Source organism: Seriola dumerili, unplaced genomic scaffold (genome assembly GCF_002260705.1).
Source record: "Seriola dumerili isolate Sdu_G_001 unplaced genomic scaffold, Sdu_1.0 BDQW01000230.1, whole genome shotgun sequence".
NCBI classification, from domain to species: Eukaryota; Metazoa; Chordata; class Actinopteri; order Carangiformes; family Carangidae; genus Seriola; species Seriola dumerili.
The window spans coordinates 4782501-4808868 of NW_019174485.1; the positions used below are offsets into that span (position 1 = coordinate 4782501).

At 39.9% G+C, this 26368-nt stretch overlaps 1 protein-coding gene across 2 annotated transcripts in view; it reads right to left on the reverse strand.

Moving 5' to 3' along the window:
• pitpnc1 (phosphatidylinositol transfer protein, cytoplasmic 1) overlaps window positions 1-25900 on the reverse strand; it is a 75065-nt gene extending 49165 nt beyond the window's left edge. For both annotated transcript variants that reach the window (XM_022755462.1, XM_022755463.1), the window contains exon 1: window positions 25619-25900. In XM_022755462.1, the coding sequence (XP_022611183.1) occupies window positions 25619-25666 (48 nt within the window). In that variant the 5' untranslated portion in view covers window positions 25667-25900. The remainder of the gene's footprint in view (window positions 1-25618) is intronic.
• Window positions 25901-26368: the final 468 nt, after the last annotated feature.

Genomic DNA, 26368 nt, shown 5'->3' on the forward strand with positions numbered 1-26368 from the left:
ATTAAGAATCTCAGACATTTCCGTCAAGGCACAGCGAGACATTGCTGCGTACAAAGCCCCTCTGACATACTGCTGAGTAACAGAAAAAATAAAATTCACAAGTATGTCTCCATTCCAAGACTGATGTTTCCCCAGTGATTTACAGTGGATAAGCCACTGACACTGCATTTAGACCAGGTGACTCTGAAATTTTGAAAACACAAGGTAGTCATGAGGTGTTCATGAAAGAACATTCATGATCCACAGCAAAGCTTATGTGTATCTAGCTCAACTTAGGAGGCCCAGCTACCTTTAATCAATTTGAACTGGTTTCTGGGTTGAGGCACATAGGCATGCATGGTGCCCTCCCTTACCATAAAGGATTTTTTTGATTTAATTGGTCCAAGCATTCAAGTTATTATTAAATCTTGCTTAGCCTCTGGCACTGTCCCCACATTTTAAATATGCCATTGTCCAGCCTCTCCTTCAAAATCATAACCAAGATGCTTAGATAACTATTAGTCCATCTTTAGATCACCATTTGTTTAAAAAAATAATGGAGAAAATTTCCCTGTCACAACTGCTACCATTCCTAAATACCAACAAGGTCTATGATCCATTTCAATTGGGGCTCAAAGCCCTTCACATCACTGAAACAACTCTGTTAAATGTTACAAATGATCTGTTATTCCCTGTGGACTCTTCTATTTGAAGTAGTACTTAGTACTTAAAGGTCTCCTAATGCACTTAAGATTTAGTGGGTTGGTATTGAGGGTACAGCACTAAACTAGTTTAAATCTCAAACATATTTTCTGTTGGCTATAGGTCTAGGCAGTTTTCCCCTTCCTCTGCCTCAGTCACCTATAGGGTCCTTCAGGGATCCATCCTTGGGCCAGTTCTATTCAGCCTGTACATGCTCCCTCTTGGAAACATTAATGAGAAGTATAATATCTACTGTCACTTCTACACTGATGATTCACAACTTTACCTCCCACTGAAATCTAGGGATTCTCTTCAACCTCTCCTGGACTGTTTCAAGGGCATTAAAAGCTGGATAGTAAAAAATCCCATCAACTAAACAGTAACAAAACTGAAATGATTATCTTTGGTGACTCCAAGTCCAGAGGCAAATTCAATAGTAAGCTAGATATCCTCACCCCATATGTGAAGTCTCATGGGAAAAAGCTGGCTGTTATCTTTGATTTTGAACTCTGTCTTGATGAACGAATAAGTTCTGTTGTCAAAAATAGTTACAATCAGTTAAGAATCATTTCCAAACTCAAGCCAGTTCTGTTTGGGCCTTCTCTGTTTGGGTCTTCATTAACTTGCCTGTGGTCCAAAATGCAGCTGCAAAGATGTTGAGCAGTCCTAAAAAGTATGAGCATATCACCCCAATGATATCCTTTCTTCATTGGCTCCCTGTTTTCACTTTAGAACCCAATTTCAGACGTTCCAAATTGTTTTCAAGGCTCTAAGTGGTCTAGCCCCGTTTTATATGACAGACCTTATTCACTGGCACTCAGCCCCTAGGTCTCTTAAATCTGACAACAAAGCTCTATTGTATGTCCCACAGTCACGATTAAAACTAAAAGGTGACACAATGTTTGCAGTTGCTGCTTCATGATTGTGGAACCAGTTCGAAATAAAAATTAGATGTGCTCCCTCCCTCTCTCCCTCTCTTAGGAAAAACGATGTTCTATAAATGAATGCACAAACACACCTTGAACCTCCACTCAGCTCGTCGTTTTATATCTGCTGGATGCAGAAAAAGGTAACTGTTTTCCATTAGCATTAGCCATAACAGCTTTATAAGCTGTGTAGAATAGTAGCAGTGTATCTGTCAGCTTCTGCTGATGTTTTGCTGCCCCTAATTGGCAAAAAATCTTAATGCTGACAACTTTGCTCCCTCTCTCTCAATATACAGTATATATATATATATATGTNCACGATTAAAACTAAAAGGTGACACAATGTTTGCAGTTGCTGCTTCATGATTGTGGAACCAGTTCGAAATAAAAATTAGATGTGCTCCCTCCCTCTCTCCCTCTCTTAGGAAAAACGATGTTCTATAAATGAATGCACAAACACACCTTGAACCTCCACTCAGCTCGTCGTTTTATATCTGCTGGATGCAGAAAAAGGTAACTGTTTTCCATTAGCATTAGCCATAACAGCTTTATAAGCTGTGTAGAATAGTAGCAGTGTATCTGTCAGCTTCTGCTGATGTTTTGCTGCCCCTAATTGGCAAAAAATCTTAATGCTGACAACTTTGCTCCCTCTCTCTCAATATACAGTATATATATATATATATGTATATATATAAATATATATATATATATATATATATATATAAAACCCTCCACAAAGAGTGACATTTCAACCACTGAAGGTATGAAGTACTTACAGTCCTGCTGTGATATGGCCCATATATGAGGCTGATAGACAGAGGGAGAGAAAGAAACAAAAGAGGAACTGCCACAGAGAAGAGTGGTACTGGAATAAAAGGATTAAAATGGACTGCAATGGACTTAAGCAACTAAACACAACTACATTACAGGTTTGCAGAAGTCTGTTTTCCTGGAGAAGTGCAAGTTGGTGCCTGTGAACCACTTGTGTGTATGTGTTTGTCAGAAAGAAAGACAGGAAAAGAGAAGCAGCGGAGAGAGAGATAGAGGCACAAGGTGCTGTGGCCAGAAAGGCAGCCAATACAAGACATTTCAGTCCTTGTAAATCACTTTAGGGACATTTATTACTTAATGGCTGGCTCTGCATTCAAAGCCAGCGGTAGCCTGGCATCATTTCTACAAAAGGAAATGTTGGTTTCAGTAATCACAGGTGAAAAGACTGCTTTGAATTTTTTTTTTTAAATGTCAATGTCTTTGGAGATGTGAAGGTCTTTTATGCCCAGTTCAAATGATTATATGTAGAATGAGCCCAGTAAGAGCCTGTTAAGCTTGTTCTTCATACTGGAAGGATTTCAGTTTTTCATAGTACATATTTATCCAAATTAGAATAGTATTTAATGTAATCTTACTCATGATGCATGGCCGTCATCTGCTCAGGCCTTAGAGGAATTTGGACACAATGATAAGTTGGGTAGAATTCAAGATATCACCACATAAATAGAGAGGCAATGTTATGTAATATTATTGTTAATTTCATATTTCTGCCAAAGCTTTAGACTAACACGGGTTGTTCATCACCAGCTTGACATACTGAAGAGGCCTGATCAGTTGCTGCAAATTTGAAGTGGCAAATTTACCGACCGACTTATCGGCTCCCCCATCCGCACCCCCCAACCCCCCACCCCCAATCCCAACATCAAAAAATGTGTTTGGATTGGATTGGACAGCACTGAACCAACCAACAAATACTTCACACATCATATTTATGCAATTTCTGTGTGTGATCTGATCGTGCCATCTGTGCGACATGTGACATACAGGGATCTCACATATTACTGCTTGCAGCTACATTTTTGTTTGCTTTGTTTTTGTACAATGAAGCTCCCCACAATCTATTGTATATTTGTTGGTCTCTTAATACCAACACTTCCTGTTTATCTCTGCTATGGGGCCGGAAGGGAGGGGATACTCATGTACTATTGTTTGTGCCATGTCTTAAAAATGGCAAAACATAACAATAAATAACCTAACAGATTTATTACAAAAAAAATAATAATAAGAAGAAGAAGAAGAAGAAGAAGTTGATCATCATGGATAAGTGAGAGATACTTATAACAATGCATGTATGCACTGGCGCGCTGGAAAAGTTTCATCGGAACTCTAGCTTTTTAATTAAATCAATTGTTGTTAACCTTAAAATCATCTCAGGTTCAGACTTAATAGCATGTGCAGTAGATCCTTTTTTAAACCCCAGGACAACAGTTCATTTTTTCACAAAGACTGATGACAGAAAGTCAATGAGAGACTGTATAAGATTGTTGAGCTAGCAGCTAGCACTGATACAGTATGCTAAAAGGCCTCTGTCTGAATGCCCTTGACCTTCTGTCTGTGTGTCTGTGTGTGTGTGTGTGTGTGTGTGTGTGTGTGTGTGTGTGTGTGTGTGTGTGTGTGTGTGTGGCTAGAGGAAAACTAACAGTGTTTCCATAACAGTGTCGCTAACTGGGACCATTGATCCAAGGCCGAGGACATCAGAAACACAGGTGAGTATTCAAAACAATATTAAAAAGGAGAAAAAAACAGAATGAGCATTTGAACTACACATATTACACACAGTTTTCAAAACAGCATGCAGGAAGCATATTCCAAACTAATGTATGAGCTCTGACCTAGTGAGGCCAGTCACACACAAACCACTGTATATCAACAAACACATTTGCACAATATGGGCATCCCCGTTTGGGCTTAAACAAAAAGGAAATGATGTGACAGGAAAGCACTTTTACCACAAACACAATTTCCCACATTTTGCCTCAACTTTTCTGGACAGTAATACATAAATGTTTGACAGTAAGATTTTTTTGTGGTGTGAGGAAAATGTTTGTAGTGGGATTATGAATGGTGAGAATGGTGTTTATATGAGGTTTTCAAAAAAAAAAAGACTTGTTTAAAACCATTTTGCTGAAAGTGTGAATTTCATCTGTGCCACTGTGAAAAAACAAACAAATTGAGAATGTTATCCTAAAATAATTTCTTTATATAATGCAGAGATGTTTGTGTTGAATAAATAAAATCTTTCAAATTATTTATTGTAAGTCTGTCATTTAGGTCACATTAATAGTTGATAATATCCAAATGTTTGGAGTGAAAAAATAAAACAAACTGCTGCCGTCTCACACACACACAGCTACACACAAAGACACTACACCACTGAAGGCAGCTACATGTATGTGTCCACACCCATAACTGACTTTCCATGACGCTGAACCAATTTGTGGCTTCATAAAATTGATCATAATTTCAAACAGAGCATCAAAACTTCACACGCACTGTTTTACTTTTATGCCAAGTGACTGCAGCTCGATAACCACAAACAAGCCACACATAAACAATTATTTCTAAAGGCCTGTTTCTAATTTCTCCCACTTTCATTTGTTTTTTTGGTGTCAGGAGTGACTGATGTGGTGGATAAAACCTTGAGTCATCTAGCAGACTCACGACCAAAACTTATTAAGGCTACTGCTTGATATTATTGTGTTATCTGAACTTCCCAGCTTCACTTCCCCTTTCTCTGGAAATACCAACACACCAACCGTCCGGATTTAGCTATCTGAAGAAGGTCCCACTTTGTAAAGAGTCAAACGTCCATGTCTTTTTTAATTATGAAGCAGGTCTAGGTGCTATATTACTACTATGAAAGTATCAAAGTGTGCAATTCACAGACAAAATGCACACGGCCTGTATTCAAAAACTGTGTCTTAAAATGAGGCATCAGGACTTCTGTAACTTTGTGATGTCACAACAAAACAGTCACCATCCTCAGCTATGGGCCTATCTGGACGCAGCGTCCAACCTTCTTGTGCTTACCTAGTGTTTACCTGAAATCTGCTATATTTTTATTTGATTGCTCAGAAAACAGACTTGTTGTTGCCAGAACTCCAGCGAGAAGACCAAAAGAAGAGCTGTAAAAATACACTGTGATGTTTTGGGTTCTTGAAACAAATATGTCTTCTTATAGATATCAAAACACATATAAACAAAACACCATAAAAGTGTAAAATATGGGACCTTTAAGATTTTAAAAAGTAGAGGAGTTTGTAATTTTACTAATTTTTAAGCCCATGGCAGGAATCTGGGTCTGTAATTTAGTAGTTTTTAAATCAAAAATGTGGTTGTACTAAGGAAGAACTTGGTTAAAACACATTGTATTTATTTTTGTTTGATTTGTAACTTTGCATATGTCTTCTACACACGATATTGCTTTGTGATCCTCAGAAAACAAAGAGCTTACTGCCCCTCCAGCTTTCTGTCCATACCAACATACCGGAGGTGGAAATGTACTCCACATGCACTGGGTTCTATACCATACTAGAGGCCAACTTTCTTTTTGGCACCACCTCCGCTTTCTACAAATTACTTCCTCCCAGCTGTCAATGTTGTTAGGACGGCTGTAATTCATTTATTTCACCCTATCTTTCTTTCTCTTTATGAATCCCTTTCATCCTACTTTATTTCCTTCCCCACATGTCTCCACTCTGAGCTTTGAAGCCACCCAGTGAAGAAACAGCAAAGACAAACAAATAGAGAAGGGAATTTGACGTTCAAGCTCAGCATACGGTTCAGCCCTCTGGACTGGTTCCCATTTCCCCGACCAGCTGCTTGCGTCATCCGTCTGCAAACACGCTGCAAATGTGCTTTTCACACACACCCATGACTAGGGTCAATCCCCAAAACAGACACAGTAAATTCATGCACAATGACAACCACAAGGTTAATACTAATCCATCTAGCTGACTACGTAATGTTATCTAGGCTTGCAAGGTGGTCAGGAATAAATCTCAATCGGTGCAGTATACACACACACACACACACACAAACACACACACACACACAAAGCAAAGGAAAGCCAGTATCAATATAGAATGGTTTTCAAAGCCAGTGTGTTTTTATCAGTAAATTAATGTAAAATGATTAACTGACATGAAATCAAACATCATTTGAGGAATTTCTGGATGTTTTTAACAGGTTAAAAAATAAAGAATAACAGACTACTAATGCATTTTTTACACTATCATCAAACTCCATCAGATGAATATAATAGCAAAACACCACACTGCGATGTCATTAACTTTGATGGTTTTACACTTCAGGTTCACTGCACAATGTACTAATAACAACATTTGCCGAGCACAAACCTATGGGCCCCAGATGGACCGCCACATGTGATCAACTTCACTGAAACAGCAAAATGAGGGAATGCAAAAGGTCCTCTATAAAGGCCTCTTGAGTGAAGCTTTCAGAAATATGCATCTCAGTCCAGTTTCAACTCCCACTGACGTCAAAGCCCTATTAAGGCCGAAGAAGCCCAGCAGCAATGCCTCTCTTCCCCCTTTATTTCGAGGAAATCACTCAGCTTTTTCCAAAATATCTGCATGTTGATTCGTGGCCAGCGTGTGTGAGTGTGTGGATCTGGATGTGTGTGTGAGTAGCTGTGTGTGATGACATCACTAGGGGGACAAGAGGGGAAGGAAGTTGGAAGGAAAAAATGTTTGGAGTTAGATAGAGACAAGACAGAACCATATCTTATTAATTACCCAGCTAAACATTCCTGCCAAAGGGAAAGGTTAAACGCTGGTTTGGCTCAATTTCACCGTCTCATTCTTTCTTTCCATTTCACTGTCAAACTGATAGAGGCGCTGCTGTACATGTTTTATTTTAGTATCAACATTTCAACAGTTATATAGAACATCAGTATCATTACCATACCTACAATTGCCATCTGGTGATTGTATGCCTCTACCAACTAGACAAGTTACAGTTTATATCCATGTCTGTCCAGACTCATGTAATCAATGTAGAGAAGACTTTGAAAGAATTGAATAAAAGGTATTATGTGTATTTTATCATAACTGGGGTATGAATACTTCAGTTATGGCCAATACCCTTGACCTTTGACCACCAAATTCTAACCAGTTCATCCCAAACATTTGTGCCAAATTTGACAAAATTCCCGCAGATGCTCCTGAGATACCGCGTTCATGAGAACGGGATGGATGGACAAACCGGAAACATACTGCCTCCAGCCGCGGCACAGAGGCATTAAAAAAAAAGGCCATCACTTATACTGCGGTTCAGACGGTCAGGTTCAACAGGAAATTGATTCACAATCAGGGATAACAAAGCAAGGGAAAAGCCATAAAAAAAATTTTAAAAAATGACTGCATCCTCTTCAGTGGTACAAGGCAGGCATATGTAGAAAATAGTCATAAGGTCAGCAGACTTGCTCAGCAATGTCGTTTGCAACAGCAATATCCATCTAAAGTTGCTAAAATTAGCTAACATCAGCTACTACGCTACTGGTCTGAGCAGACAGAGTAAGGCTATTGCAGTAAAAAACCTCTGAGCGTATTGCATTGGCTTCATTTTACGAGGGAAGAAGGTATTATTTCTTCTTTCAAAAAAGACAGTCTTCCTTTGATGGCATGTGCAGGAGTCTCCATAATGAATTTTGATAATATACTGAGGTTTTAAACTGCCATAAGCTTCAGTGTCTACAGAAGAGTCATAGCACTAATGTAAAATGCATTATGTTTTGTTTGTGGTTTACTCTCCATCTGTATTCTTCCACTGTTGCTGCCCTTCTATCTGTCAGTTATCCCACATGAAGTTTGCTGTGTCTTGTTTGTTAATAAGCCTTTTTGAATTCAAAATAGAGAGTCAAAACCTTCTGTGTGGAACTGCTGCAGAGAAAGGAAAAAAAGCCATGACCAACATAAGCTGTTTGCTGGTGTTTTAACGGCCTGATTAAAATTGAACAGATGCCAGTGATGATCTCTGATCCAGGAAGACCACAACAAAATGGCACAACCAACCTTACTACACCAGCAACATACCAGTATATGATCCTCAAAGCCCATCAGCAACCATTATCACAATTTTTTTCAGACATTTCTTGTCTCATCTCTCACTCCTATATTTGTCTCTTTCAGGTCTTTTTTTCTGTCACATCTGTATCTTTTTCAGACGAAGTCCTTCTTTGTAATAATTTGAAAGAAAACAAAGAGTACACACATGCCCACAAAAAAACACACACAAAGAAGAGCCTTTAGAAAAGAAGTAAAGATGAGAGAAAGGGCTAATTATTGCACAGGGAGAGGATGCATTTTTGTGTGTCTATATGGATATTTCATACATGTAGACATATATATATATATATATATATACACACTGTATATCTGTGTTTGTGCCTGTATGCATTACAGTGTGTCTCAACACTCCCCCACCCCCACCCCCCACTTTGAATTCTAGGATTGTGGCACAGGATCGTCCTCAGGAGAGAAAGCTGTGGGATGAAAGCGTTTCATACGCACACGAATACACGCAAGCGTGCACACCGAGAAAAGAAATGGTGTGTGGGAAGTGTTCAACAGTGTGTTAGCGCCAAACAAAAGGTGCATTATGGGTCAGGAAGCAACAACCTCAAGAGTAAAAAATAAGCACAATAGTGATCGATATGGGATGAATCATGTCAGTGACTCCATGCAGCCTGGAGAAGCTACGGAAAAAGGCTCAGGACTAAAATCACAATGACTTCACCACTCACCAAAAACGAGCTGGCTGTGCAAAAATAGACAGGGACTATGGCTTAGTAAAATAAACAAAAAAATGTCAGTAATTGTACCTGATTTCAGGAATTTCAAAGGGGGCCGTGAGGGGCAGCTGGACATTAAGTGGAGCTGAGCAGACCGCTTGTTAAGACCTCTTTAGGTCTATTTAAAGAGCCGGCACATCTGCCCCCTGTTTGCCTTTCCAGGGCTGTAAAACCTGGAAAGTGAAAGGAGGGTGAACCGTGATGGAAGAGGAGGGAGATAGTCTTTATGAGATGCACACTTAGATTGTTTGCACCACAGCCTTCAAATGAACAGACTGGGACTTGTACATACAAATCAGCAGTCTCAAGTGTTTTTTTTTTTTTGTTTGTTTTTTTTTTCCACTAGCTGGTACACTTAAGATGGCTGTCAAGAAACATTACACTGTTGTTATGGAAACTCTATGAAACTGAAGCACACACAGTAAGCACCTTAAAGCTGTATTATGCAATTTTCGCATGTCAGTGGCCTAAAATAGCATCTGTTTGAAATTTGAAGACTTTGATACCTAGAAATCTCCTATAAGACAACACGAGGTGACTGCACACAGCACACTCGAGTTTACTAACCAAGGTGTTATAATAATAATAAATAATAATCTTATGAGACATATTAAGAGCAACAATAATTAAATTATATATTAAAACACTAATTAATTGTAATATTAAATTTTACATTTACAAATACAATAAAATTTTGTTTAATCACAAATATATTTTATAGTATATATTATATTGTTTTCATTTTTACATAAATATATCTGTTACACTCAATGACAATGTTTTGTTACTCTAAATGAAATTTTGTCAAAAAGGATGGCGAGAATTGGCATCGACATTGTTCCTATTGTAGCACTGTTTTTAGTATTAGTCTAGATCATTAAATTTTTTGTCTGTGCCTTGCAACTCTGTTTGGGAACATCTATAAAAATCAATGACAAAAATATATATAAATGCATGAAAATATTAATATTTTATCAAGCTTAAAACATATTTGTCAGTATTAAATGACCCTTATATAGCTGAAATATAGATAAGATGCCAAAATTGTTAACTATATAGGAATATTGTCATTCTGTGTAATGACACTGGGGTGTAACACAGAAGTGGAATTACACTCAATGACAAAACCTCTATTTTAGCATTGCAGGCTATCAACTGGCCACCCATATCAAACAATAACCTTGACCAATAAAGTTAATTACAACTATGCACAGCATTTACTCATTTTTATAAAAATCTAAGAATAGAAGGGTTTTTTTCTTTGGCATTTCACTGAATGACATGGGTTTGTAACTTAGGTAATCACACCATGAAAATGTTCAATGATCAGATAGTTAAGAGAGATAAATTCACCTTGCTGCAGCACCACAGGGCTCTTCATGGGTCCTTTTGATGATGTCACAGACCGTCACTGACAATGTTATGAATTCAAAATAGCTTCTTGATCTGAGTACACCGAATGACCTCAAATGAACTGTGTATGTGGGACAAAAGTCCCCTGGTTATTTTAATGCTTAAGAAAAACAAAATGACATTGTCTTTTTAATACAACACTGACCTGACAACACTTACTTGAAGATGCTAAGACAACACATATATACTTTTACTTGGTGTTTTATGTTGTTATGTAAAAAAAAAAAAAAAAAAAAATCAATTTGATGCAGAGACAAAAATGGACATGTCTTGTCTTTGATCCTTTTGAGTACTTTTTCTCATCTAACCGCACAATGTTTAGATTGAAAATAAAGCTGTATTCTTTACTGAATACATACATACATATATATATATATATATATAGTATATATATATATACCTCACACAGATTAACACAACCAAACTGGTCTACAACATGAACTGAAACTGCTGAACCCCCTCTCAACTCACCTCAACTTGTCAACAGGATGTTGTGTATCGCTGCTTACTGTGTTAGTTCCCATTATTTGACTAAGAGCATGGTTTTGTTGGTCAAGGTATTTTGTAACTCATTCCACTAAAATGTTCTTTTAATGAGAGACAGACAGGAACTAATAACTCCACCACATGTAACAAGAATCCTTCAGTGGTTGGCAGTCGGTCATCCACACAGCGCTCCACTCCGTAGGGACAATTAAAATTCTTGTTTCCTCATATCACATATCCCAGTGCCTTCTCAAGTATTTCAGAAGTTCTTCTACTTGTTAACCTCCTTAATTCCTTGGCATCAAATCCCGAGGTCGTGGCTTTGATAATCACAACTCAAAAAATATTATTGTAGAAGACTGGCCTCTGCCTCAGAAGTCAAGAGTTTAACTCTCTCATCAGTGTGTTGTCACTCTCAGTCAGGCTGCAGTGGCAGTCTGAAACGGAACATCAAGCCTACACTCGTGAAACTTGTGAGACGGACACAACAGCAGAACGCTACAGTCCCAACCATTCACAGTTATTTCTGACTGAGTGTTGCTAATCAAAGTAAACATGAGCTTTACGTGACGAGACCCTGAATAAATTCAGAGTTTGAGAATGTGAGAGATGTTTGACTTTCCTTTTACCCATTTCATTTCTGTAATACCCCTCTAATATGATATGTAACAGAGGATTACTATAATTCTGTTTCTAAGTTGAAACCCTTGAGGTGGTGGTGGTGGAGGGGGGGGGGGGTCCCTTTCGGTCAGCTGGCTACAAAATGTCATGTGCACTTCTTGTTCCATAGTCAGGTGATTTTACAATTACAAGACAAGTCTGTCCTAAAGCTGCCATAACATCTTTGCAGGCTCTAGCCCCAGTGAAAAACAACCCCAACAACCCCTATGGGAGGAGCTTTTCTGTACAATTTCTAATCTAAAAACCAGTTTCTAAAACCAGTTTCAGCAAAGCATCACTACCACCACACACAAACACACAGAAGAGCTCCTAACCAGGATTTCTTAAGCATCATCCTCCTTTAGGACAATTCCAAAGAAGACAGAAAAAGCGATACTTTTGGGAGGCTTTACAATAAAAAATAAAAAAAAAACTCTCTCTCTCTCTTTAGGTTACTTTTAACAGAAAGTAAACAAACATTTTCTTAAGAGCCCATGGCATCCATGATTATATGAACATTACGAAAGCAAATTTTACACTATGCCTTTGCATGTCTTTATTTTAAACCGGGTTTGAAACCCAAATTGATATCAACATATCCAGTCAAACACATGGAAAGATGATCATGAATCAGAATACAATAAGACCAATAAAATAATAAAAAAAATAGTAGTAAGCAATTTCTTCTATTGACACCCAAATGGTCAAAAAATATTACGTGTGAATTATACAGACACAGCAAAACACAACATATAAAAGTCATTAGTAACAGTCCATTATTCTTTATACACTTTCTGTAAAACTGCACACAAAAGCAATGTGCTTATTGTCTGATTAAAAAATATGGATTTTTTTTTTTAGTCCTGTCATATAAACTGATTGCTTGGAACGGTCAATGTGAGTAATGTTCCTATTATCCAAATGAATAGATGAGGACATCTCTCTTCTTGTTCCTCAAAACATAATTTCTCTTGCCCCCTCTGTGTCCCTGTCCACCATGTCCTGCCTGCACACACAGACTCTCTCTCTCTCTCTCTCTCTCTCTCTCTCTCTCTCTCTCTTTAATACATCCTAGCAGGCGTTTTCGCTCCCTAATCCTCTAAATCACACTACAAATCAGCCATGGTTAGGGCTGACTCAGTCGANCTGTCTCTCTCCCCCCCATCCCCTGCCCCCACACACACTCTCTCTCTCTCTCTCTCTCTCTCTCTCTCTCTCTCTCTCTCTCTCTCACTTCCGCTAGTCAATACATCTTAGCAGGCGTTTTCGCTCCCTAATCCTCTAAATCACACTACAAATCAGCCATGGTTAGGGCTGACTCAGTCGAAGAGGACACTAAAACAGGAGAAAATATACACACACGTTACACACACACACACACACACATACATACCCACACCCTGTAAGGGGGAAAATCAATCCTAACTCGTCTTTTTCAGAGGAAGGGTTGAGAATGTGACCCACCTTTACTTTACAATCATGTGACAGGAAGGTAATTCTGTCCTGACGGTCTCTGCTTTCTCTACTCTCTCAACCACACACACACAACACACACACACACACACACACACACACACACACACACACACACACACACACTATGGCTGTCTTGCCAGAGAGTGACTGAACCTCAGCCTTCACTTCGAGGCTATTAAGATAAGGCGTGGAGTTTATTAGCCTCATTTCAGCAGGTATTCAGTGAGTTGATGATCTCTGTGTTCCTTCATCACAATTCCCCTGTGTGGAAGGGACAGGGGAAATACTGACCTTACATTTTTCCCATGCTTGTAAAACACTGCTGTCCCTAGAAAACCTTGTATCTACAGAGAACTCATCCTTGTGGGAACTGAGACAAACTGGCTCATTTTCCAGCTGACACCAGCGCTGTTCTGTGAATCTGTACTATTGCCCCAGAATGGGTGTAATGGGAGTCATTCTGTATTTGTATGGTAGAAAAAAAATGCATGTGAGCCACTACCTTTAGCTACACAGGATGCAACACTTCAAATATCAAACTCAAAAGGCCATGCGGTCTTTCATTTCAAATCCAGATGAAAGCTTTTAACCTCTAAGAGACAACAGCAGAACAGTGACTAAAGAGATCATTTACTGCAGCTTTGATGTGATGGAATACTTCTCATGCTTGCTAGTTTGACAAAAGCAGCAAGTAAATCTAGTGTAAACATCAAGGGCTCATGAGCTTAGAATATAAGGTCTATCAGGTGAAATATTTCAAATTAAAACAACCTGAAACCCCAAACGCTGCTGCTGCTGGGGGGCTACTTGCTGTCAAGGGATAAGAAAAAATTTGCCTCTTGGGAGAGAAACATACAGTACTATTTGACTCTTAATGGACACAGCTAGAGACCCGACCTACCCTCACATCAATATGTCTGAGCTGAAACTTAGAAAGCACACTGCAATGACGTGATTGGTGCAAAATCCCAGGCCTCAGGTTTGGTAAGACCCCATCATCTGCCTCATTATTTGACAGTTATCCTAGGGATGGTCTTACACCATAATCACTATAATCTACTCTGCTATGGGGGTAATGGTAGGGATGGATGGCACTAGTAACCATAGAAACAAGAGATGATAATGAAGTGTGTCAGCATATAGCTATCTATAGCCTGTCTAATTTGTGTGTGTATATATATATATATATATATATATATATATGTATGTGTGTGTGTGTGCATGATGTGTGTGTGTGTGTGTGTGTGTAGATCGTGATGATGTTAGGGATGGATGGCACTAGTAACCATAGAAACAAGAGATGATAATGAGGTGTGTGAGTATATATCTATCTATATCGTGTCTAATTTGTGTGTGTATATATATATATATATATATATATATATGTATGTGTGTGTGTGTGTGTGTGTGTGTGTGTGTGTGTGTGTGTGTGTGTGTGTGGGGGCTGAGCCGATAGTTCTTCCAAGATGAGCTGCACCTGTGTGTGGGCTGGAGGCATAGCAGAACAGCATGATGACCAGCGTGCGCAAGTGTATTCTTATCCCGAGTGGAAAAGTATCCTCGGTAACACACAGCGGAAGCAAAACTTTCAAAACTTTCTCACAGCAAGTACAAAACAGATGCACCTATGAATCACAATCACTTTTATATGATCACGTGGGCACTGACGCATCCAAGGTTTTAAGCCTGACCTGCTCTGTTTTAAGAGACAGCAAGAGGAATTAAAAGAGCTTTTGAAAAGCAAACACACAAAAACCTTCGCATATACATTCACTCTCTTAAGATAATTTGAAAGCTGTTGGGATTACAGTGAAAACCGGTCACGTCATTTTAATGCATCCACAAACAAGCCATAGTCTCCCTGACACAATGTTAAAGAGCTGCTCAGAAACCACTGGCTGCATTAACCATAGATTACTTCCTTCTCAACTCTTCCAACCTTCTTCATATTTCATGCGACTACTCAAGCGTGTCACCACCTCTGTCTATCTTTTCTTTCTCTCCTACTTTCCATTTGCATGTATTTTACAGCAAGTATCTTGCATGAAAGCATCAACTGAACCTCCTCTCTCCATCTCCATCTGTCTACCCTCATCCCAGTCTTGGTAATTTCTAGTAAATCTTTCCCTCTCATCTCCTTACAGACTAATTGAAAAAAAAAAAAAAAGGAGCAGTAAAAGAAGGGAGAAAGAGCCGCTTATTTTTATTTTCTATTTCTCTGCTCTGCTCTGCCTCCTCCTGCCTCCTTTTCTACCACTGCACTTGTACAATCTCTGAGTCACTCAGTGGAGTTCAAGCAGGGACTAGCGGCTACTGTACAAGCACAGGTTGTAGAAAAACATTAGCTCTGTGCCTGCGAACACGTACACATACTCCACTACACACGCACTACACAAGTGAAACTACAGAAGGTGAGAAAGGACCACCAGAACATTAAATTAAATTTGATCAGATGACAACTCACGCTTCATAGCCTCCAGTGGTAAAAGCTAGTCAGAAATAAAGGCAAACAGTTAACAAAACAGTCAGAGCCCTAATCAGTGTCAGAGCACACAGTACATGCTGGATAACCAGCCCCTGATAGTGTAGCCAAATAAACAGAAGGCCACTTTAAAGCCATTTTCACGCTCAAGTGATAGCATTATCAATGTGACATTTGCTGAAGTAATGGAGATATTACAAGCCTAAATCAAGCTTTGAGCACCACAATGTGTTTATGTGGACCTTGTGATAATGTTTCTCCACAGCCTCTTCAAAAGAAGGTCACATTCTAGGCTGACCTGAGGATTACAGTCCAGTGGGAAATGTTTGATGAAAAAAAAAAAAAAACTGGACACTTCATGTGCATTATTTTCATGATGTGCTGCCATTTCTGATCATGTTTGGACAACAGAAAAAAAAAAAAAAAAAATGAAGCTGTCAAGAACAACCAGCTTCAGTCCTGGGTCTTGCAAATGTAGGTAAAAATTCAAAGTCTATATTTGAGTTGGTGGAGTGCAATTTATATTCAGATGACCTTGAACAAATTAAAAGCTAAATGTGGAGGCTAACAGTCCTGGTTAACCTCAGCAGCGTAAGGCAAACAGACAAAAAGTGTAAGAAATACCAACAAGATTGAGATGGCTCCATTTTAAACTAAAATGCATTGCATTCATTCAGGGAACATTAGTCATAAAGTAAAAGACAGTAAGTTCTTTTCCCTCAGTGTATTGCAAGATCAGCAATCTGATACAAGGATTAAAGGCACCATAAACAGTGTTTAGTGCCATACAGCACTAAAAGTACATTCAGGAACAACCTACAGGGGAAATCAAACAACCCTCCAAATCATAATAGTGCTCATAAACCCCCTATTGTAAACAACTTCTCTGCATCACAGCCAGAATCTGTTTTCACTTACTCTTTTGTTTGTTGTACTGTAATCACCAACACTTTATTCTTTTGGCAGGAATCTGTTCTCACAAAATACAAATTTGGAGAAATTTGGTTGTGGGAGGACAAATGATAGCATGATGGTCTGCAGAGCGTGCATGAACCATAAAGCCAATTACTGGAACTTGCAGCAGTTGTCGGGAACAGCATCCAACAGCTGGGTGTGGAGATAAGTCATTTGTGGGCAATATGTCTCCAACAGTGAGACATCACTATCAAACAATTTCAATCATGCGTTCATTCAGTCATTTAGTCTTTAACATGCAGTCACAATTCTCAGTGAATGAGGAGGGTACAAGAGACGCCAGTTCGCAAACTTTGTAAACACACGGGTGTAGCATACGAGACGTTAACAACCACCTAATGCTAACATTAGCAAGTTAGCATGTAAATTAACATGCTGACAGTTAAAATATATAATATAAAATACTAGCATGATAATATTAGAAAGTTAAATTTTCTCAGTTCAAAAGTTGTCGAGCTAATGTTTAGCAGGAAACCTACTGTTAGCTACTTCCACGTAAGCTGCTTCATACCTTCTGCTGTCAAGCACAATTGTAGGTCCGGTGAAAATAATCACAACAAGACGGTAACTGCTGGTGCAACAATAGAAGATACTGTAAGAGGTCAACTTGAGTGAAGGAAAATGTTATAGGTAATTTTCACTTTTTTTTTTTTTTACATTAATCAAAAGAATAGTCAGTAGATTAATCGATAATGAAAATAATTTTAATCAATAAAAACTTAAAGTAACATCCAACAAAATGAGACAAATATGCAAGTGACATGTGACCAAAAGTGAACTGAGAGGGGTTAAGTGTTTTAGAGTGGAACAATCCACATTCTTGAGGCTCTACAAACTACTCTGCTGCAGTAAAGCTATTATCAGCCAAAGGGAAAAAACACTGCGTACACACTCGTCAGCTCCTATGTGTGAATCTACACTGTCGCTGTATGTATGTGCAGGTGGGCATTGCTCAAACCGACAGTGAGCCTCCTCTGGAGGAAAACCTCACTATGATCAATGGATATATAGTATTCCACATGACTAACTCTGTTTTTCACGTCTCCACACACTAATATTAATTTAAAAAAAACATGCAAATCACATCACCGCACCTTCATCGTCATCAACTCACCTGTAATCCTTAACTTCTGACATATTACCTCCCTGAGATTACACATACACCACCGCTGTCATTGGCAACAACTAGTCATTCCACACGTCACCGCTCTGCCAAAAGAATAAACTATTCCATGTCATTCCTGTCAGAGTTGCTCAACCACAGCCTGTGAAATCTCATCTGATAAACAACAAAGAAATGTGCACAAATCCACTTGTAGGTGTTTGGCTGAGTGCGGCAGATGAATGTCTGTAATGTCAAGTACTGTAAAGAGGCTGGGAAGCTTCATCTCTCAAATAATTCCATTAACTCACCCTCATCTCCTATCCGGCCTCTCAACCTTTTACCATATTTGTATATATTTGGGTGATTTTATACACAGGTCTGTTCACAGTAATACAGAAGACTAAATATAATACCAATCCTTCAAATTCCTCAGTCACGTTGACGTGCAACAAACAGTAAAGCGTTTTATTCTAATCCCAGCATGCTGTTTCAGCTGTTCCTGAGATACAGTGTAAGCAAGTGAACTCACAGCGGCAACAGTAAGCAGTTTCAGTGAAGATGTCCACACTGAACGCAGCAAGAATAGTGGCTTTGGTCTAAAGAATCAGCTGCTTTGTCTCTATTTTCAGCCACACGTTACAGATTTAGCAGCCGCCTTCAGACTCTGGCTGCTGGTAGAAAATGACTTTTATCCCTCCTGTGATTTGTTGGTGCAGCGGAGAGACGGTGGAAGAAATCCTCTTTAACTTCATGGTGACACAAGGCCGTTTCATATCAAACCTAGAGAAGAACAAAAAGAGTCTGGCGTACATAAAAGTGTAGAGCTTTTATTCATAATGGATAAAGTTTGGTAATGTGGACATTAAGTATTTTACAATTACACCTATGCCTCTGAATAATTCATGTTAACAATAAATAAGGTCATACCCGGGGCAGTCGTCAGAACTAATGCATTGTTTTTAAAGGCTGCATTTGATAAGACGAGCAGTCATAGCAAATCAATGTTTTATTCAAGAGAAAACGCACCGGACAGAGCACAACAATCAAGCAACACTCCCTGCTGTTTTTCATTTCATGCCAAGTTATTTTCCAAAAAGCCATCATCAGGCTTTTACTCTCTTTCAGCGCATTAGGAACCAGTGTTACACTTCAGCAGCCCATTGAGCTCATCATCAGTCTCATCCGAGCAGCTCAGGACGGCAGCGGTGGATGCTGCTATCGAGTGCAGGTCGCTGCACAGTTTACAACACAGACACAATGATGATGCGCCCTGTGATGTGTGTATGCTTGTTACTGTTAAATAATAAAAACACGCACACTTCAGCTCACAGTGTGGGTGTGTACGAGAGAGATAGAGAGACAAGCAGAATATGTTCCACTGATAAGTGAAACAGCCCCTCTCCGGAGTGTGACTGTCAGCAAGGCGTGACGATCTCATATAGCTCTCGTGTTATGAAACAGCCTTTTCTGCCAATACAATACAATACACACACACACACGCACACACACACAGAGCCATCTAGGAAATGAGAAAGGGCCTCATCCATGGATAATGGTCCATCACAACCCATGATGGTTTCCTCTCGAAGAGTAAATGGCAGTAAATGGGATGTTGATTGAATCACAGCATTGTCATGTATACCAGATGGCAAAAAGGCCTTGCACCTTACCATGACACCAAAGAAACAAACAGCGTCTGACAGGCTCCATTTCCTAAACAAACCCTGGAGTGGAAGGGAGGCGTCTAACCACATGCAAAGAAAATAGTCTGAATAAACAGGTAGCAGTGTTTGTGCGAAATAAAGTGGTCGACATATTGCTAGCTTGGATACCTTGGAACTTTTTATGTGTTGGCCCCGAGTAAGCAAGCAGCCACCTACTTGACCACAACCCCTGACCTCCCTGTGTGAACGGGGACAAGAGAGGAGGAGAATTCCCCAACAAGGATCAATAAAGTCTAGCGTTACACAACTTCATATTACATTTCATTACATCACTTTTTTCTAAATGCAGGAAGACCCAGCCATCCAAGGACACTGTCTTCTTTAATTACCTTGCCTAAGAAAACAGTTTGATTTGTCTGGAAAGAAGCCTCTGTGTCCGTGCTGAGCTATAGCACATTTGTTCTCGTTGCTTTTCAGTTCTCCCAGCCCGTGGATACATGAAATTAACTGCTACCGTCATGGAAACATGCTCTGGGACTGAACAATGGCAACCAATCTTGTTAAAGAGCCCTTATTAAAAGGGGGTTTCAACAAACCAGCAATTGCTATTTTTTTTTTTTTTTTTAATTCAACGTTTAAGAAGTAACCAGGGGAAAGGGACAAAAATGCCAACACTCATTTAGCCCTCTACTGCCTTTTGTGAAAATGTACTGTTTTCATCCATTTAATAATCCCTCAAGCAATGGAAGCTAGTGTTGCATGAAATGGTTCAAACTGTCAGTGTCATGCTTTGAGGGCTGATACAATGTCTGTACAACATGAACATTTCTATGAACATCTATAACTGATAATCCCTCCTGGGCCAAAGCGCAATACGACACAGCAGTTCTAATCCGAGTACAATACTTCATTGGCCCATTACAACACAATATGACAAACATCAGGTGTTGTCTCCACTGGTTGCCAGCTGCTTTTAGACAAACGGTTGTCTGTGGTGTGCGCAATTTCATATCTCAACATCATCTGTGCAGATGCAGCTGTGCAGCTTACACCCCACAGTGTGAGCCCAAACGGCGCTTTAGTAAGGTGAATGAACTATATGTGGTTTTTGGCAAGTGTGGGCTGTACTACAGTATAGGATACTCATTCTCTCTAATGAATTCTGGCTAGACTGAGATCTGTAGAGATGCTGATGCATTGAAAACAACAACAACAACGCAGGTGTCCTTCCAACCATCCATCCGACGATTCATTCAAGCAGCCAGCCCCACATCCTCCCATTTATACAGTCATCCATCCCTGAGTAAACCCATCCATTCTCTCAGCCTGCCAGCAGCACCTAAACAAGCAACTTCCCCTTGTAAAAGTCATTACAGGATCTCAAATGTGATTTAACATGCCCACATGCTACCTGTTTAACATTCATTCAAAACCCACACACACACTCATAAATATGCAAAGTGGAAACAGAGGGACTATCTTTAATTCTGGGTTTGAACCAGCTGTACTGTGCTCTGCTGAAACACTTTGCTGAGACACATAACGGTCAAAAATGGTTGCACCTTTAGGTTTACTGTGCATATGACAGCCTATGCCGAGAGAAGGCGCTGCCCAGCAGGTCTCAGTGCAGATTATAGTCTTTCACAATCAGATGGTGCCATAATCCTTCAGTTATTGCTAGAGCTAACACCCCATCAAAAAGCCTTTCAGCCAGTGGTTATGACCATCTATCAACTACATCAACTAGACTCAAAACGCATGGATGTTCAGTTTATTCAGCTTTGAATGGGTGTCTTTTTCCCTGGCCTTCACTCAATGTCATTATGCTTGTTATACATATTATTATACTAAGGATAATGGGGGGGGGCTGGCCTTCTGCAATGAAGATCTGCTTCAATTCTGCCCTGAAAGTATCCAAGCTCCTGTGAAAACCTTATTCAGCTGATTCAGTCTGGGTCTTTGTGATTCTGAGCACAATTCTAAGCTGGTCTCCGGTGCTCTCTTCACCGCACAGATGAAGTTATTAGAGTGTGAAATCAAAGCTGTGATGAAAACTTCAGATTCATCAACCAAGGCCGCGTTAAGGCTGGGTTCAGGTTCTGAAAGCAGGCGTGTTTCCCGGAGGCGCGCGGTGACTCAGGTCAGCCAAAGGTTGGGCAATGTCAGCATTTTTCTCATGAGCTTGAAAAAAGGGCATGTCAGCCAAAGACAGGGAAGTGCAAGCGAGAGCTGCTGTGGCAGAGAAAGACATAATGGTAGACAGACAGACACACAGACCAGGAGAGGGAACACATCTATCTGAGTCTCCCGTGATGCATCACCTCTCTATCCTTTCCAGGGGAAAAAAAAATAAAAAATGGGCGCGGTGGCAGATGAATGACTCTGCTCACAGGAGAGGAACACAGCAGAGTTATCCCCAAGACACTGAAGAGGGACAATGATTATTTCTTGGCTAATTGGTTCTGGTTGGAGTTACATCTAAATCTTTTCTGAGATGGAACTTCAAGCCAATACTCAAACACAGAAGCTATGCTGTGACTGAACTCATCCAAAGTTACCAACTTCATCCAGACCTGAATTTCTTGATTTGGCATGAGTTATACTGAGTCATCCTGGCCCTACTTATTACACAACCATCATGCTAAGAACTATGCTGAACTATCACTTTGACATAAAGAAACTGTTGGTGATTGGTTAGTGGTTTTTATGGTTTCACCCAAAGACTCCACAGAGAGTAAGTAAGTCACTACTTAAATAAATAAATATAAATGAGGAATCAGGAAAATGGAGGGAAAAGGCAGTACAAACATGCCTCACACACACACACACACACACACACACACACACACACACACACACACACACACACACACACACACACACACACATACACATACACATACACATACACCCAAGAGATGATTAAGATTGCAGAGAATTGAGGCTCACAGAAAAACTCCTGGAACAACCTTCTGGTATTGCTAAATGATTTCTTCAGTGTGTATGCTGTTTGTTAAACTTGTATAAACACTGCTCGGATAGCCCGGTCCAACATCTGCTGTAGTAAGGCTGTGATGACGCAACACATCCAAGCAGCAGACAGTAATCTCTTCCCAGAGACAATACACAGAGAGACATGACCTTGCATGTCCCCATGACTCCGTATTTAAGTACACACAGACACACACAGACACACACACACACACACACACACACACACACATATTAGTGAATGACCCTGGGGAATTTCTCATGAAAAAAAAAATCCTCCCAGAACTTCCCGCATTACCCCCAGTCCTCCCTCTGCTCTTTCCGTCCTCTCTGCCATCCTTTCCCTCCGTCTGTCCCTTCCCCTCAGCCCCTCAGCAGTCAGCCCGGAGTCGTTTATCCTCCCTCACTATCCACCCACCGCCCTTCCTTCTTTCATTCCATCAGTCTCTCCAGCTATGCCTCCTTCCTCTCCCCTTTGGACGGGGCAGGAAACTGTGAGTCAACTTTCAGGAGACACTCGGCTCAATGTGTGCAGCCACGATAAGAAACAAACAGAACAAACCATCACGTCCTCCTCTATGTTTCCCTTCGGACCATTAAGTAGACTTCATTCTAAGTTAGGACAGTAAACAAACAATGATGGCCTACTTCCTGGGATTACTCCAAGTAGGACTTTATCTTTGCAAAAGAACAAAAAGAAGCAAACTCCAGGGCCTTACCTGAGCAGTAATAGATGGCCACTTTCCCTTTTAACATTACATCTTGAGTACAGTGTAACCGTGTGATCTACTGTTCTCAAATCTTTCTATTTTAATCCCACAGATGTACCCACAGATGTATTTTTAATTGTTCCATTATGTATCCTATTTTGCTTCATTATAGGTATGTATCTCCATCATGGCCTCACAGCTTCACAAAAAGAAAATTTAAAAAGCCAGATCAGTTGGGAAACAAAGAATTATCAGCAGCTTGAACTGGCAGGAACTTAATCAGAAATTGGCCGCACATGTCACACTTTAGATTTGGCCTGCATTGTAAAGGAAGTGTTTTTCTCTGTAGCAATTTATAGTGACAGGAAGTTACAACAGCAGGTGCTGTTAGGGCAAGTCTTAATGTTAAAAGTTTAATCCATTATTTTTTGGCAGTATGAATTTGAAGTGTATTTACAAATAGAATTGAGAAGTTAAATAAAATGTAGGATCATCAGAAAAAAAAACTTAAGATGTAATTGATGGAATAACATCAGTATCCAATGCTGCATTTAAATTTTTTTGTTGTGGAGTAACCCTTTTATTCAAAATTGATCACCAATTGAGTAATTAATTGCACTATTCTTGCTGCTCATAAACCATCTGCTCAAAAGTTCACCAGGCGTGACAAGAGCGCTTTCCCTACTCCTTTGGGCTCTAAATACACACATGGCAAAGGCTGATTTACTGAATGGAAAATTCATGTATGAATGCAAACACACACACATGCACTGTCACACAGGCACACTGCAAAGGTATTCAAGTGCACATGCAAGAAAAACTGCAAACATATTCTTCCCTCGATACCCTTTTATTTGTGGCTGGCATTTCCCTTTTAACCACAGGTTTCTGAATGAGTCAGTGGTTTAATGCCTTTTTCACTGCTTGTGATGAGAAAATATAGCACTGGCAGCCCAGTGGCAACCCGAAGGAAGAATAAACATAACATTCTTGTAAAGAGTTCATGTAAAGAAGCAGCCTGTAACACAAAGCAGGGATGCATCTCATTCCACATTATTCAATGGTGATCTCTTCAGTTCCTAGAAAGTCTTTCCTGAGGAAAATGGGCATAAACTTGATGCAGTTAGCTGCAGGTTAAATGTGTTTGTGCAGACCAGTTGTGAGAGTATCATTAGAGCAAGAGATTGAAAGGAAGGAAATGTAAAAGATTTGAATGCAAGCAGTCATTTTTTTTCTGCCTTCGCCTCTCCCTTCCTTTCCTAAAAATAGATTTTATTTAAATGACAAATGCCCTAATTATTTTGGCGAGTGCATTGCTTGTTCAAGCTTCAGGATGTTTCTTCAGAGAGGACCAAATCTCAACTGGGTTTTGAACTCACAATCTGAAATCTCTAGATGTCAGTTGATACACTGTGCCGCAGCGAGTCCATTATTCCACCCAGCTATAAGAAAACCAACAACACTGATGCATCATAACAACACCAGCTATGTAGATGAGTAAAAAAAACAAAAAAACAATGACATGGGTGATAATTGAAAAAGGAGCTGCCGTGCTGTATAGCGTGCATGCCGGGACAAGAGAGCAATCATCTTCACCTTCTAATTTTAGACTGAGTCGTGAGACCAAATAGACAAATGGGCTGAATACGGACAATGGCCCTGTCTCTGTGATATCAACCAGTGCAGCACAAGTGCAACTATTAGCATGGAACACAACTAAGTGTGGAGACCCCCTGCTGATCCCCAGTATTGCCTTAGTGTAATCTTATGCAACCAACAGGCCAGCATGAATTTATACATGGCAATGTACATGTAATTGTTTATAGTTGTGGGTGTGTGTGTGTGTGTGTGTGTGTGTGTGTGTGTGTGTGTGTGTGTGTGTGTGTGTGTGTGTGTGTGTGTGTGTGTGTGTGAAACAGAAACAGTGCTGAAACCACAACATTGCAATGGTCTTCTAGTGCCTCTTTCAGGGTGCTAATCAGATAATAATTTTAGTTCATTCTACTTTCAGTTGATCAAACAATTCGTCAAATTTAGAACTGATGAAAGTGTTTCATTGGGTCACTCTGTAAACCATGCTGTTTGTGTTGTATCTGTCTAAGATAAGTAATATTTAGGACTACTGTAGTTCTTTTATATGAGGGTGAATGAGTGATCAAACAAAAAGTAATGACTACACTGTCAGCCTCACAGAGAAGTAGTGACAAAGAGATGGGGACATGGACCAGTTTTAAATGAAGTTCTTCAAGCTCATTTTAAAGTGTTTCTACCACTTCATGTAACCTCCTGCCACATGTCTGCAACAGCAAATCCAAATGGTAAACTGTCAAAAGTCGAGTCGTCTGAACAGTACCGGACCCCAGTCTTGGTGAAAATGAGAATAAGAAGCTGGTAGAAAACTTACCTCCTCTACCGTGAGGGGCATGCATATCCTGTACTCCTTCAGCAACATCTTCCCCCTCTGCGCGTCTCTAGTGTGTGCTCACAATGTGTCAAACCGGCCAAGTAAATGTTCCCTCCGCCGTCCGACGGGATGTGTGTAATATCTGGAGACGTGTCAGCGCATGTGGAAGGACGGTTAGCCCGGGTTATGAAATACAACCCGAGTTACGACTGAGTGCTTTCATCGGAACCAGCGGACACTCTCTCCGGCGGGGAACGTGAGGGCAGAAATGAGCTCGGTTCAGGATTGTCCCCTCCTATCACACTGACGAGTCAAGTAACACGCAAACACCGCCGAACAGGACCGGAAAACATGGGATTTAGGCCTTCAAAATAAGAGTACGAAATTTGTCATATTCGAACTCAGCAAAGGATATCCTTGTTAGGCTACATATATTTTGTTATTCCTGTTGTCTATTGTTTTTGTCCGTTACAGTCTAAACAAAATATAAACTTAAGAAAAATGAAAATATGGTGTTGATCATTTCACCTGAAGCTATGAGTATCAAAGGCTGGATTACCAACTGTAAAGTGGGCAACTGCTCTGGGGCCCAAGTTTACTAGGCTATATCAGTCGATTTTCATAATTTGATTAATTGCAAAAGTGTTAGGGAAATTGCATCACTAAAGTGGAATAGCATGCATTAGCTACTGAATCCTTTCCAAGTGGGTGTCATTTTTACAAATAATACTAGTCTTATGTAGTCTTGTT